Source organism: Cordyceps fumosorosea (assembly GCF_001636725.1).
Source record: "Cordyceps fumosorosea ARSEF 2679 chromosome Unknown scaffold_1, whole genome shotgun sequence".
Classification (NCBI taxonomy): Eukaryota; Fungi; Ascomycota; class Sordariomycetes; order Hypocreales; family Cordycipitaceae; genus Cordyceps; species Cordyceps fumosorosea.
Genome location: NW_017387301.1, coordinates 3074613 through 3088876, shown reverse-complemented (window position 1 = coordinate 3088876; position 14264 = coordinate 3074613). Strand labels below are relative to the sequence as shown.

At 58.7% G+C, this 14264-nt stretch overlaps 7 protein-coding genes across 7 annotated transcripts in view; 2 read left to right on the top strand and 5 right to left on the bottom strand.

Annotated features, from left to right (window-relative positions):
- Window positions 1-385: 385 nt before the first annotated feature.
- ISF_01001 (60S ribosomal protein L10a) lies at window positions 386-1160 on the bottom strand (the record flags this gene model as incomplete). The annotated part of the gene is made up of 2 exons (XM_018844608.1): window positions 386-1020; window positions 1142-1160. 2 exons carry the CDS (start codon window positions 1158-1160, stop codon window positions 386-388), a joined length of 654 nt encoding a protein of 217 aa, XP_018709058.1.
- A 424-nt stretch (window positions 1161-1584) lies between these two features.
- On the top strand, window positions 1585-6431 carry ISF_01000 (HEAT repeat protein; the record flags this gene model as incomplete). Its single annotated transcript, XM_018844607.1, has 4 exons — window positions 1585-1682; window positions 1749-4912; window positions 4970-5646; window positions 5706-6431. 4 exons carry the CDS (start codon window positions 1585-1587, stop codon window positions 6429-6431), a joined length of 4665 nt encoding a protein of 1554 aa, XP_018709057.1.
- A 255-nt stretch (window positions 6432-6686) lies between these two features.
- On the bottom strand, window positions 6687-8726 carry ISF_00999 (START-like domain protein; the record flags this gene model as incomplete). Its single annotated transcript, XM_018844606.1, has 2 exons — window positions 6687-8131; window positions 8186-8726. 2 exons carry the CDS (start codon window positions 8724-8726, stop codon window positions 6687-6689), a joined length of 1986 nt encoding a protein of 661 aa, XP_018709056.1.
- A 1143-nt stretch (window positions 8727-9869) lies between these two features.
- Window positions 9870-10814, top strand: ISF_00998 (short chain dehydrogenase/reductase family; the record flags this gene model as incomplete). The annotated part of the gene is made up of 2 exons (XM_018844605.1): window positions 9870-9921; window positions 10000-10814. The coding sequence occupies 2 exons, from the start codon at window positions 9870-9872 to the stop codon at window positions 10812-10814; spliced, it is 867 nt and encodes a 288-aa protein (XP_018709055.1).
- Window positions 10815-10956: 142 nt separating this feature from the next.
- ISF_00997 (Alcohol dehydrogenase superfamily, zinc-type) lies at window positions 10957-12125 on the bottom strand (the record flags this gene model as incomplete). Its single annotated transcript, XM_018844604.1, has 3 exons — window positions 10957-11856; window positions 11918-11937; window positions 11993-12125. The coding sequence occupies 3 exons, from the start codon at window positions 12123-12125 to the stop codon at window positions 10957-10959; spliced, it is 1053 nt and encodes a 350-aa protein (XP_018709054.1).
- Window positions 12126-12822: 697 nt separating this feature from the next.
- Window positions 12823-13106, bottom strand: ISF_00996 (hypothetical protein; the record flags this gene model as incomplete). Its single annotated transcript, XM_018844603.1, has 2 exons — window positions 12823-12906; window positions 12972-13106. The coding sequence occupies 2 exons, from the start codon at window positions 13104-13106 to the stop codon at window positions 12823-12825; spliced, it is 219 nt and encodes a 72-aa protein (XP_018709053.1).
- Window positions 13107-13825: 719 nt separating this feature from the next.
- ISF_00995 (hypothetical protein) overlaps window positions 13826-14264 on the bottom strand; it is a gene marked incomplete at both ends in the record, with an annotated part of 1355 nt that continues 916 nt past the window's right edge. The window contains one exon of the mRNA XM_018844602.1: window positions 13826-13901. Coding sequence (XP_018709052.1) covers window positions 13826-13901 — 76 coding nt within the window. The remainder of the gene's footprint in view (window positions 13902-14264) is intronic.

Sequence of the window (14264 nt, the reverse complement as noted above, 5' to 3'; positions counted from 1 at the left end):
CAAACCAAGTGGGGGCGCCAGGCACGGCGAGTGACTCGATGTTGCTGCTAATTGTGCAGTTGACCGTACAGATGGTTATAGACGGACTTGGTGGTTGTTTTTCATGGGAGGAGAATTATTCAGGCAAGACATTGCTTAATGTCAGGGTCGTTCCGCAAGCACTTTGTCCCGCGCGCACGCATGCACACACACACACACATAGACGGACACGTACATGGAGATGGCAAAGATTGAGCTTGATCGGGTATATTGAATTTACATTACGCATGTTCAGTTAAGAATTCGTAACACATGACCTTTCCCCATACCCGTAGGCCCATGTTTTCAGTCGTCTATGGTGTCGTGGACACCAAAACAACGCGAGCACCAAGCCAAAACAAATAGCTTAGTACAGGCGCTTGGGGGGGGACATGGAGGCCTTGATGGTCAGGCTGCCGACGTTCTGCCAGCCCTTCTTGAGAAGGGAGACGAGGTAGTTGATGGCTAGCATGATGTTGCCGAGGAGCTGCTCGGTCTCCATCTCGACGTTGCCGACGGCGACACCCATGCAGAGGACCTTCTTGAGCTGGAACTTGATGGTGGACTTGACCTCGATGATCTTGGCGGAGAGGTCGTCGGCGTGGGAGACGGGGGTGGGGAACTTGCCGGCCTTGGAGAGACCGGGACCGAGGAGACGGGGGATCTGCTTGATGAGGGCCTCGGAGGCGATGAAGGCGTCGTACTTGCGGGCGAGCTTCTTGATGAGCTTCTTGTTCTTGTTGAGCTTCTTCAGGTCGTCGGCCGACATGGCGTCGACGCCGCCGTGCTTGGCACGGTCGAGATCGTGCTGGTCACCGAGGATGCAGATGGCCATGTTGGGGCGCGGGACGGCGGGCAGCTTGATGGTGCCGGAGAAACGCTTGTCGCGCTGGGGGTCGTAGTTCTTGAGGCCGATCTGGAGCTCGACGGTCTCGAGGAAGTTGCGCTTCTTGGTCTCGTTGGAGTACTCAAGGAGCTCCTGGACTTGCGTCCGGACATTAGCTGAAGAGGCGTGTTAGAATCAATGTGGCAGGATTTTTTTTTTCGTTTCGTGTTGTTTGGTTCCTGGAGCGGCATCGGCGAGATGCTGGGAAGCCAACGACAACAAGTGCAATTCACATACCGACTGTGATCTTAGACATGGTGTCAGTCTCCCAAGAGATATATCAATTGGTGGTCAGGACGGTGTTGGTTTGGTTGGCTAGAAAAGATTGAAATGGGCGGGGGGTCCCAGAAGATTTATAGATATTTCGGCCCCGCTCCTTGGACTTTTTTCATACCAATTTGGTGGGTTTACGCTTTGTGGAAGGGCAAAATTGCGCACGTGCTTGGTCACGTGCACCAGTGAAAGAGTCGACAACCTCACTAGAACCATGGTCTAAGTTTGTAGAGTGAAAGCGATTTCACAATGAGATGGCCGAGAAACACATGAGAATTAGTGTCAAAATGACTAGTTGACTCATTGGTCGAACTTTGAAGCCATGCTAAACTTGACGAAATATTTTTGAGTTTAATCTTTTGCTATTGAATCATCCGGCCAGTTCTCGACAAAACACGCCCGCAGCAATGGCTGCTCAGCAAGATTTGCTGGACCAAGGCGTGTTGAGTAATGCCGGCCAACTGATCCGTTTTCTAGAGAGCCAACAGCAAGAATTACAACATGAGTATGCATCGTTTACGCTACGCAATAAATCAATATAATTAAACTTTTATGCTGATTTCTTCCCCAGGCTTGCTGCTTCTGCGTTTGAGCGCCTCTACTCCGAGGCTGCGCAACCCAGGTCCGTCTCGGGCGATGCCTGCGTGAGGCTCTGCGGGCTCGTCGAGCAGGCGTCCAAGTGCGCGTCGCCGGACCTGCGCTGCTGGGCCTTTTCTCACGATGTCGTCCTCCGGCTCTTCAACTTCTACATCGAGTGGAACGAGTACGACCACCACCGGTCCATGCGGCTCGTCCTCGACCTCGTCGCCTCGCTCCTCCGCAAGAACCCGGACCCCCACGCCGCGGCGCGCAGCCGGGCGGCGCTCCTGGACGACCTCGTGTCCATCGTCGCGCGGCGCTCGACGAAACCCGTGGCCAAGTCGGCCATCAAGACGCTGGACCACCTGCTCGGCAAGCACGTGTTCACGCTCGACGACCTCCGCGCGAGCTACGAGGGCTGCAGGGGCGACGCGCGCGGCCGCACGCCGATGGAGGTCTGGGGCGTGCTGGTAGAGGACTTGTTCGACTGGATGTGCCGCCACTTTGTGTGCCCCGCGGCCGGAAAGATGATCGTCACCTTATACCGGATGCTGCGGCAAGGAAAAGCTGGCGCGGACCAGATCCCGAGCATTCATCTCTGGCATTCGTGGCTACTCGAGTTTGTCACGAAAGAGCCCTCTCTCGTAGAGCGCATCAAGAACTACGTATTCTTGCCTCTGTTTAAGATCGACAGGAAGGAGGCCTTACTTTTCCTGCAAAAGATGAACAATGACCGGCTTGTATCAGCATCCGAAAAGCTTCATGTTGATATACCAGCCCTGATCCATCTTGCGGCGCTCGAGACGGGAAAACGAGTCGGCCTTGTTGAGGAACCAGACCTAGACTCGGACAGCCAGGCCCAAACCGACGGCGGCTCTATCGTGCTGCAAGAAGAAGTCCTCGAGAGCGTGCTTGGCCACCCCTCGCACGAGGTCCGCTCACTCGTCTTCTCCATCCTCATTTCCTCGCCCTCCACGACGAAACCGTACTCTCCGAGGGCGCTTCAACTTCTTCAGAAGCACCTGGGCGCCTTCTTTGCCGACCCAGATGCTAAGTTCCGCGTCGACGTCTCGGCGCGCGCGCGAGACATGTTCAAGCGCGTCCGCGGCGCCATCTCCGTTCTGAAGCGTAGCATCCCACGGGTCCGCGCCAAAGCGGCTAAGGAGAAGAAGCGGGAGGCCGCAACCGAAGCGCCGGCGCCAGCTATGTATAGGACCAATCTCATCACACTGCCCGAGGAGAGCTTGGTGCAGTGTCTGACCTACCATGAAGAGTTCCTCAAGTGGTATCTGGAATTCTTGTGCGAAGAACTGGTACCGACTGCGTCTTACCAGCGCCACATTGCATCGCTCAAAGCACTCGGACATATACTCCGCATGGAGGGCGAGAAGGGCAAAGCGTGGGAGACGGCAGATGACCAGACGCTCTTGTTCGATGTGTTTGACGGCAAGTGGATTCGCGCACTGTTTGACCTCCTGATGGACCCCTTTGAGGACGTGCGCGAGGTCACGTCCACCGTGCTCAAGTTCATCTTTGCGGATGCGAGGTACCGAAGATTCTCACTGCGCGCCGCCGACGCAGAAAGCTCAACACAAGACGCCGCTGCAGATCTCTGCGAGCTGTCCCGCCGCGCCAACGACCTCGCGCGGAGGACGGCCCGCGCGGACCACGCTGACGGCGCGGCGCGCGTGAACCAGCTCCTCTACCGGTTCCTCGACACGCCGGCCGAGCGCATCGCGCTGCTATCGGGCATGATCGATGAGCTGGAGCGCAAGATAGCCCTCGCGGAGGCGGACCTCGGCCGCGCGGTCCTCGAGGCGCCCGTGCACGGCGACTTTGCTTCGCTGTGCGGCATGTGGCAAGTCGTCTCGGAGCTGCCGCTCGACGACGCGGGAATGCACGAGGTCGTCGGGGCCCTGCAGGCGCGGCTGCTCGAGTGCTGCCGGCGCGCGTGGGTGTCGGTCAAGTACATCCTCTGCGACGACTCGCCCGAGGGACATCTGCCGTCGGAGCTCGAGGAGCTCGAGGGTCTCGATACCAAGGGCCTCATCAGCTACAGCTTTCGCTCCATCCACGAGTCGAGCAACCTAATGCGAATCATGGTGCTGGCCGTGCGGAACAAGTCGCGCAAGGGCGCGGTGACGCCCAGTAAAGACGTCTATCTCGGCATCGGAAGACTGACGTTTGAGCAGCTCTGCAGCCTTCGACATCGCGGCGCCTTTACAAACGTCTCCGCCACGTTTGCGGCCTGCTGCCAGCAGAGCAAGCACCTGGAACGAGCAGACGGCGACGAAGATATGCTGCTGACCTGGTACCACGGCGCTATGGATGCCATCAACTCCCAAGTGTCCACTACTCGCCGCTCGGCCGGCATCCCCTCCCTTATCACCGGCATCCTGTCCGCCAACGCGGTCAACCCCTCCTTCGACTCGGTGATGGAGACGCTGATCAAGATCGCCGGCACCGAGGCGCAGGTGACCGAGATTGACGACACGCAGCTACCGCAGGTGCACGCCTACAACTGCCTCAAGGACATCTTCAAGAGCTCCGTGCTCACGGCCCTCGGCAACAAGTCCGAGGCGTACCTGCCGCGGTGCCTGGAGCTCGCGGCCGGCGGCCTGCGGTCCGAGGTGTGGGCGGTGCGCAACTGCGGGCTCATCTTCCTGCGCAGCCTGATCGACTGCCTGTTCGGCTCGCACGAGAGCAAGCAGATGATCGAGGCCGGCTGGGACGGCCAGGCCAACCGCATCCCGTACCACCGCTACCCGAACCTGCCCGAGGTGCTGCGCGGCCTGCTCCGGTCCGGCCACGGCGTCATGGCCGTGACGTCGCCGCTGTCGGCGGCCGCGGCCGAGTCGGTGTTTCCGGCGCTGGACATTATTCGCCGGGCCGGGCCGCCGGCGCTGCTCCGCGACGAGATCCAGGGCGACGTCGCGCACTACCTGTCCAGCAGCGTCTGGCACGTGAGGGAAATGGCGGCGCGGACGCTCTGCTCCTGCTTGCTCCATGATCAGTGGCTGGGAACGATAAAGCAGGTATATGGCCAGGCACAGAGTGCATCCGGGGGCATGCGGTTGAACTATATCCACGGCGTCCTTCTGACGCTCAAATTTGTGTTTGAGAGACTGAGCGAAGTGTCTCTCGATCAATTAAAACGTAAGCCTAGACGGTGCGACGAAAGACTCGCGATCGTGATTTGCTAACTGGATACAGCCGATCTGCCTGAGCTAGTTGACTTTTTATCAAGCTGCAATATCGCGACCGACTACGCCAACTGCCCAGACGTCGTCGCTGCTTTTCTCGAGGTCCTCAACCAAACATGGGCATTGCAGCTTGCCGAGGGCCTCCCTCTGAAACCCAGCACACCCCCGCTGTCTGAGAAGTCCAACTTGGCCCTTTTCAAGTCGCAAAAGGTCATCAACGACGTCTTCCTAGCCCACCAGTCGTCCGACCCTATCAGCGCCCTGCGCGACATCATATTCAACCCCCACGCCGGCGTCAACACGCTCGTCACCGCCCTGGAAGCCATACCTAAGCTCTGGAGCCCCGCAAGCACGTCCGAGCAGACGCTGCTGTCCCTCTGTCTGCTGTACTCGGACGCGGCGCTTCGCACCACGTACCTGGAGGCGCAGACCGCCGCGGTCGAGAACCTGGCCGACGTGCTCGACGCGCTGCTCCCCGGCGGCGGCGAGACGCCAGGGCTGCCGCTCGACGAGCTCGCCAGCCTCTGGGCGTGCCTGCCCCTGGGGCCGATGAACCCGGCGCTCTCCAACGCCGCCATCCGCGCCGGCGGCAGCATCGTCGCCGCCCTGCGCGTCGCCGGGCGGCTCACGCCCGAAGGTCTGAGCAGCTGGGCGGTGCTGATGGCCGATGCCGGCCTGGACGACAAGGTAAGAATCCCATGATGCTTTACTTGTTTGGTGAAGGAAGTGCTAAATCCAAAACTCAGACATTCGACACGCGATTCGCCGCCGCGGAGGCGTTTCGCTCGTTCTTCACCGTCGTCGGGCCGCGGTGCGAGGCACCCGAGTTCCTCCCCGTGCTGCTCGCCCTGTACGACGCGCTCAACGACGATGACGAGGAGGTGCGCGACCTGGGCTCCGCCGCCTTCTCGCGCGTCGCCGGCGTCGCCCTCGTGCCCGTCGAGGCCGCCGAATGGCTCCTGCGGTGGCTCGTCGCCACGTTCCGCCCGCTGCCCGCCTTCCGCGCCGCCGTCGCTACCCGCTTCGTCCGCGGCAGCGGTGCGTCCGCGGAGCAGCAGCTCGCGGAGGCGCTGCGAGTGGACGACGCGCTGTTCGCGGTCGAGGAGCAGAACCTGTTCGTGGACGAGGTGCGCGAGGCCCGGCGCTGGACGGCCGCGTTCGACGGTCTGCGGCCGTGGGGAGGGGTTGAGGACGGCGCGGCGCTGGCGGCGCTGGACGCGTGGGTGCGCGGCGGCGTCGGTGGGTTGCGGCGGGTGGTGGAGGGGAGGGAGGACGGGCCGCTGGGGTGGGCGTCGGACGCGCGGGTGTTTGCGGTGGCGACGCGGATCGTGTACGGGTTCCTGGCGCTGGCTGGGAGCGGCGCGGCGAGCGAGGGGTTGCTGGCCGAGGTCGCGGCGTTGAAGCAGGCGGCGCGCGGCAAGGAGAATGTCGTCTCGCGACTGCTGATGGACGCACTGGACAAGATCATGTGAACAACGCACATCTCAATGATGAGAATGGAAAAATAGACGCTACGTGGATGGATAGACATTGGGTTTTATAGACTTGGCTTTCGAAGCCGGAGTTAACAGATGCATATATTCAAAAACTGGGGATGAGATATCCAAATACATATCCAACTCGAACAACAGAACAACCGTATATGCTAAAACGCCAAAAACAACAACAATGACAGTATGCTTCGTGTAATGCACAAGGAATCACCCACACGACACGACACCCTTTTTTTAGGTCTGTTTCTCCGCCACAATCTCCGTCGTGCTGCCCAGCGGCAGCGTCGAGCTGCTCATGCCGCCCATCCTGCCCAGCCTGGCCACGAGCTGCGTGTTCTGAGCCTGCAGCTCGCGGACCTGGCCTTCGAGGATGCGGTTGTGCTGCCAGGCCAGGTCGCGCTCCGCGCGCGCGCGCTCCAGTTCCAGCGCCAGGCTCGATTTCTCCTCCTTGTCGGCGGCCTTGCGGCGGCGGCGCTCCGCCTTGCGCGCCTCGCTCTCACGCCGCTCCTCGAGCTTCTGCAGCTCGCGCCGGTACTTGTCCTCCTGCCGCGCGGCCTCGCGGTCCAGCTTCTCGCGCAGCTTGGCCAGCGACGCCTCGTCCTTGGCGCGGTCGCCCTGGCTCTTGCTCTGCAACCGTGACTGCATCTGCACCATCTTGTCGTCGATTTTGCGCCGGCGCTCCTGCAGCTTGCGGAGCTCCTTCTCGCCGGCGGGGCCGATGGTGGCGGCTCGGCTGGGAGCGAGGTTCGTGGTGTTGGTGGCGGTGGTGGATCGGGAGTCCTCGGACGGGCTACCGTCGCGCTTGGCGCCGGGCTCGTCGGTGAGGCGCTTTTCGAGGGCGGAGAGAAAGGAGCGGACGGATGAGGTGTCGCTCTCCAGGTCGCCGTCTTCCTCCTCCGGAACGTTGATTGCGGGAATGGTGGAGATGGTCTCTTCGCTGCTGGCGTAGCTGAGACCTAGACCATTGGCGACGACCGAAGACGCAACGCCAAATATGCCTGTAATGATGCCGTAGATGCCGTTGCTGCTAGGTACTGAGCCATCGTCGCCTTCATTGCTCTGCGACATGCTGTCGCTGCGTGTGAGTTCTTTTGCCATCGTAGCTTTGGTGTTTGCTGGGACTGCTGGTACATCTTGCTGGTCTGCATTCTCCGTTGATCGCTGTTTCTCGGTTGTTGTAGTTGTAGATTCATCCCATCCCCGGCGGGACCCGGCTGTGACCCATTTGAGGAATTTGCCAGCGTCGCCGACAATGCCAGGCGGAGTGCCTTTTTCGATGAGGAATCGCGGGACGCTGCCGCCAGGATCACTGCGCGTCACCATGAGCCACTCCACGGCGACTGGCCGAGCATCGTGGAGGCGCTCCGAGTTGCCCATTTTGATATCGGAATTTGTGCCATGCTCATCGTTGGCGGCCAGGTCGACGGCGGACATTGAGCGCTTGGCGACGGACGGCTCAACGTGAACCTCACGGATGATTTCCACAGATTCATACTGCCCACGGATGATGCCCTGGCGAGGGGGACATTCACTGTGGTTGCATGGTTTTGAGACTATGACATATTGGCGCAGTCCCCTTGCTCCATCTTCTGCCTTGTGAGAGAGGTCAGACGTTAGCAAGAGGGTAATGAAGTCTCGTGGTGAAGTAGGACCTGGAAACTGGGCGGATAGTTGAAAGACTGTTCATGTCAGCAGGTAGTCTCGAGAAGCAGAGCGAAGGGGGTCGTGCGCACCACTGAGATGGCCAGCACCGTCAATGTCCCTGTCTTCTACGTGCCTGTCGGCTCCAATGCCTCTGATATTGCCAACGCCCGGCGAGCCTTGTACTTTTAAGCTCTCGGCAAACTCACGCTCCAGGCCGACTCTCCACTCGTCAAACGACAGTCCCTCGTGGACACTCTGCCGGGCGAACCAAGCCCCCTTGCCATCCTTGCTGGACATTTTGAAGACATTGATGCCCAGAGGGTTGTCTCTGGGGTTGACCTTGATCTCTTTCCAATCTTTACGCAGCGCCACAGCAGCCTCCAAGCTGGCGGGGGGCTGACGCAGAGTGCGAGACCGCTGGACATCGTTGAGCAGCACGGCAGACTCAGTCTTGGCGCGAGCTCGTCCAGAGGGTGCGGGCGCGGCGGCAGAAGACGGCGACGGGATCGACTCGACGACAATCATGGCCTGGGAGAAGAGCTCGTTGATGTAGGCGGCTAGGTCATCCTGAGGAAGGTCGGTCCAGTCGACGGGGGCGAGCGCCTGCAGCGGCTCATGAGCGTTCACCATGGCGAAGGTTGATGGAGCGCATGAAGCGTTGCTGAAGACCGGTCGGTAAGCGACAAAAGAAACTGAAACTTGTGCCCGTGCCACGGGCAGTGCTGGACAGGCCACTTAAGCAAACGGGCACGGCTGCAACGTGAAAGGGACAAGAGAGGATAAAATGATGGAAAAGAATGGTAGAGGATTAGCAAGAGCGCTTGATGACCCGGGGTTATCGTGCAGCTAGAAATCAAGACCACCGGGCGGGCGTTGAGCTAGGTTGGTGGCGGTGACATCAGAGATGTTGAATAAGGATAGAGAGATTATTTAGTGGTCTGAGGTCTGAGGCGAGGCCACGATTTGGCGGGGGAGTCAAGCCAAGCAAGGTACGGGCAAGTGGAGAAGCCGAATACGGTGCAATGTTGCCGAAATCTCCGTGCCGCTGGAGTACAAGCTGCAGATTGCACGAGAAAAATGCTTAAATTTTCTAGATTTAAGTATGTTTATGTGAATTGGCTGCTGTATGAATAGGGTTAATTTTAGTAACTTCTTTTCTAATCCCATCAACCCTGTCTACTAACTAGCCGATAGGTAGCCTTGCCCTTGCAAAGACGAGAAACCCAATCCAGTAGAAAATATAATTTTGTGCAGGGAAACACAATAAAATAGATGAAAAAAAGAGAGAGGGTTAATCGAACAACATGCTACAAGTTTGGAGATTTATAGTAACTAATGAGATTGTTTGCTGGTCCCTCAGCTGCCGCGCAACTCAATTCACACAATTAACACAACTGGAAGCTTCTATGATCGATCTAAAAGAAATGTAGATAAAGCAAAAATCATCTTATTAAGTTTCTTTAATTTTGTATTACATCTGCGCGTCCTCCAGTCCCGCGTCATGAACCTGTTTGTTGACGTCACTCGGCCGTCAAGCAATACCACCCACGCTGAGAGCCCTCTACATAATCATACTTTCATCATAATTATAGCTTGATTGGCAGTATACTCAGAAGCCAATACATGTATGTATGAATGCTATATAGGATTAAGTCTTGACCAGTCTAAACTTTGAGATGAAGCTCGAGTCTCCCTGCACTTAACACCCCACAGCCCGCTGCTCAATTACAATTACAAAAAGAAAAAATACATTTTGCTACCAATCCCGATACAATGGCATCAACGGAAGATCTCAAGGCATCGAAGCTCTTTGATCTCAAAGACCGTGTAGCTGTGGTAACAGGCAAGTCCGAACAAGGCTATTAATACTCCTGGCCGCGACGACCTCTAACACGCACAACAGGCGGTGGCTCAGGCATCGGCCTCATGGCTGCTCAAGCCCTGGCTGCCAATGGGGCCAAGGTCTACATCTGCGGCCGCACCCGAGAGAAGCTCGAGAACGCCGCCCAAACCCACGGCTCCGAGGCGCCCGGGCAAATCATCCCCATCCCCGCCGACATCAGCTCCAAGGTGGGCATCTCCGCGCTCGTCGACGAGATCCAGCGCCGCGAGGACTGCGTCTGCCTCCTCGTCAACAACGCCGGCATCAGCAGCACATCCGGCCCCGTCTCCGAGGCGCGGTCCGCCGAGGACATGCGCGCGTCCCTGTTCGACGCGGGCGACTCCAAGCCCGACGAGTGGGAGAGCGTCTATCGCACCAACGTAGCCTCCGTCTTCTTCACCACCGCGGCGTTCCTGCCGCTCCTGCAGCGGTCCACGGAGAAGCACAAGGGATGGTCGGCGGGCGTCATCAACATCACGTCCGTCTCGGGGCTGATCAAGACGGCGCAGCACCACTTCGCGTACAACGCGTCCAAGGCGGCGGCGGAGCACCTGACGCGCATGCTGGCGGCGGAGGTGGCGGCGGCCGGGCTCAAGGTCCGGGTCAACAGCGTGGCGCCGGGCGTCTTCCCGAGCGAGATGACGGCCAAGGAGGAGAGTGATGACCGGCAGAAGAGCGCGCTGCCGGGGGGCAAGATGGAGGGGAAGGTGCCGGCGCAGCGGCCGGGCCGGGACGAGGACATGGCGCAGGCGGTGCTCTTCGCGGCGGCGAACCAGTACCTGAACGGGCAGAGGGTGGTGGTGGATGGCGGCTTCACGCTGAGTGCGGGCATGTAGGGGCTGCTGCGGAGGTTTGTTGTACGTATTATTGCGATGCGATGCCACCGACCATGGTTTAGGATCTACTTCTCATGTGCGAAAAAAAAAAAAAAACGAACTTGGTCTATGAATCAGGAAAGATGGACAAAGCAGGGTTGATCTAGTCCATCTTGATGCACACCTTGCCAAAGTGCTTTCCGGACTGCAGATACTCGTACGCCTCCTTGAGCTGCTCCAGACCAAACACCTTGTCGTCCACCACGGGCCGGAGCCGGTCCGGGTTGGCCTCGATGGCGCGGCACATGTCCTCGAGCTGCAGCCTGCTGCCGATCGCCACGCCGCGCGCCGTGAACATTTTGGTCAGGGTCTCGAGGAAGCTCGGCTCCTTCTCGCCCTCCGCGCCGCCCACGAAGCCGATGATGGAGACTACCCCCCCAACCCTGACCGCGTCGATGCTCTGCCGCATCGACGCCGGGCCGGCCACCTCGACGACGTGGTCCACGCCCGCGCCGCCCGTGATCGCCTTGGCCTTGGCGCCCCAGTCCGTCACCTCGTTGTAGTTTAGCACGTGGTCCGCCCCGAGCCTCCTCAGCGCCTCCTCCTTGCCTTTGGAGCCCGTCGTCGCAATGACCCGCGCGCCCGCCGCCTTGGCGAACTGCAACGCGGCGACGCTCACCCCGCCGGTGCCCTGCGTGAGCACCCACTGGCCCCCGCGCACGCCCTCGAGGGCGTTCCAGGCGGTCAGGGCGGCGCAGGGCAGCGCGGCGGCCTCGACGGCGGAGAGGCCGGCGGGCATGTGGACGAGCCCGTGCTCGTTGAAGGCGCCGACGCCGCGGAGGGTGCCGTGGAGGGCGCCGCCGAGACCGGTGGAGAGGTAGGCGGCGGAGACGGGGCCGCCGATGTGCGCCTGGTTGAAGAGGGTGAGGACCTTGTCGCCGGGGCGGAAGCGGGTGACGTGCTTGCCGACGGCGAGGACGGTGCCGGCGCCGTCGGAGCCGGGGACGACGTTGGGGGTGGTGAGCCAGGGGTACGTGCCGCGGGTGATGAGAAGATCGCGGTACTGGGTTGAGGGTGACGAGTTAGCGGCTGCGATGCATGATACTATGGTTGGTCATGCGTACGTTGAGAGAGGCGGCCTCAACTGTGATAGCGCTGTTAGCGGATGACGACTCTTCCGTGAAGGTTTCAAAGCATACTCTTAACCAAGACCTGGCTGTCACCCGGCGGAGTCACAGGCACCTCGCTTAGCTTCAGAACATCGAAGCCTTTGCTGCCGTCTGTGGGGGACACTGTCCACTGCTTGGTGGTGGCGGGGATCTGAGTTGTCATGATGTTGGATGCACGTCTGTCTGTATGCTAGAAACTAGTGAGGCAGCATGTTGCAAGTACAGAATCAGCAGCAGCTACAAGATGAACTATATAGTAGTCAAGAGTGAAGTTGAACGGGGTTTCCCTCGTGTTGGTCCCAGCCGATGTCTAGCAAGTTCCCGATCTTGGACCAGCCAGCCGCTCGGCGATAACCTGGTCCCCATCAAGGGGGCAGTGAAGAATTAATAATTGAGCATGATGTGGAAGTTCCACGTACGCTCTGTCTGTATATCAGTTATTCTCTGTTGACTGGATGGTTAGGATGCGATTGGCCGTTCCAACCTTCCACCGGCCTTATCTCCGATGGAGGAGCGCCAAGACAGTGAGCTTTCCGCCGAGGGGAACTTACTATTAGGACCGTACGTGTAGTTTATTCACTGAATTCTAGGCTAATCAAATTCGTAGTGGTAATCCTAGTGGAAATGGATGGTAAAAGGTTGGCCAGGCTGTCAATGTTTATGCGCATATACAGTACCTTAAATTTAGTAGATACAAGGCGTAAAGGCAAGTACCGGCCGTCCATCGTCCTTACAAATCAACATGTCCGCGGGCGGACTTTCATTCAATGGTCCACTAGTTATGCGATTTCGTTTATCCAAGTTTATTGCTGTATTGATTTCGCATCATACATTGTCATTTATAACCAAGTGCTTATCAATCAACTCGTCTTGTTCCCCGGGCCTTTGGAGAACTTGCGCTCGACCGCGTCTTCGAGTGGCCCGCGGGGATTAGAGGACAGGTTCTGGTGCGGAGCATGTCAGCGTCATAAATAGAGAGGATAGTATAGCTAGGTCAATAAAATCGTACCTCCAACTCCGATTTGGAAGCCTCCTCTACCTGCTCCGAGGTTTTGTTTTCCGAGTGTACGCCGTGGCCGGGGGGGTCGTGTAGCTGGGCGCCGGTCTGGCGCTGGGGGGATGGTGATTCTCTGCCTTCAGGCATATTTGATGTTTTATTCGTTGATGTATTTGACGTAGGGTGTGTTTGATAGAGAATTGAAAGAGAATTGAAAGAGACCAAGGAAAGGTCAAATTTTATATCTTATTTATCATCTACTGTCGACCTGGCATTCATCTGTGGCTGCACCCACTATTGTCGACAACCATCACCAATGAGGTCCCTGCAACGGCATTTTCCTGATGTCAGAGTGACAAGCCATGCTCAAGACGCCAGAATTTAGCTGATAAGATCATGGTGAGGTCACTTGTCGAAAGGAAGCAAGCCCTGCCAATTGCATTGCAATGCTAGGGTCAGCGTGACGCAGATCGAGGCCGTCGATGGCGCCGCCGCCGCTTGATTGCCCTGACTTGGGCGGAGCGTAAACTCCGTGGCATCGGACTCTGCAGCTTATCGTAAGTCAAAGATATCAAAGGACAACAGCATTTATTGGCAACTTATTATTAGTGGGAATCTCGGGCGTCATCCCAACGCTGCCCATGTCTAGCTGGGGTTGCCACTCGTTTCCAGATACGCGCGCCCAAACAAGACCCTACTAATGAATTCGATGCATTTTATGCACGACAGCATCGCATCTTCTATTGCGACTTATTGCGACATGTACATCACCAAGAGCTGCCTCAGACAGTACAAAATGTACAGGTGCTACACATGATGCAGGAATAGGCGTGACACTGTCAAGAAGCTATATACCCGCCGTCGTACTATTTCAAAAGATGCGCAAATCTGTCCTGTATCCGTTTACGACCAGCCTCCATGCCAGCCAGGACATCCTCGTCGCTTATGTTCGTCAGCTTCGTTACATCCACCTCGGCCCTCTCCAACGTCTCGACCTTGACGTAGCACCCCGTTGTCTCGACCCTTCCCGCGACCGCGTCCCGCACAAACTCGGCCCAGCCTTGATACGACACTCGCGAAGCCCGCGTCCATGTCAGCAGCAGCGCGAAGCAGTGCGGCATCGCCTCCCACTGCTCCCAGACCACGCGCACGCCCTGGCGCGCCATGCGGCACGCCACCGTGCGCGCCTCCTCCGCAAGCAGCTCCTCGCCGCAGACGACGTGCACCGGCGGCGCGCCCGCCCAGTCTCGCCCGGCCATCGGCGACACCAGCGGGTGCGCGAGCGCGCCGCCCTCGCAGTACAGG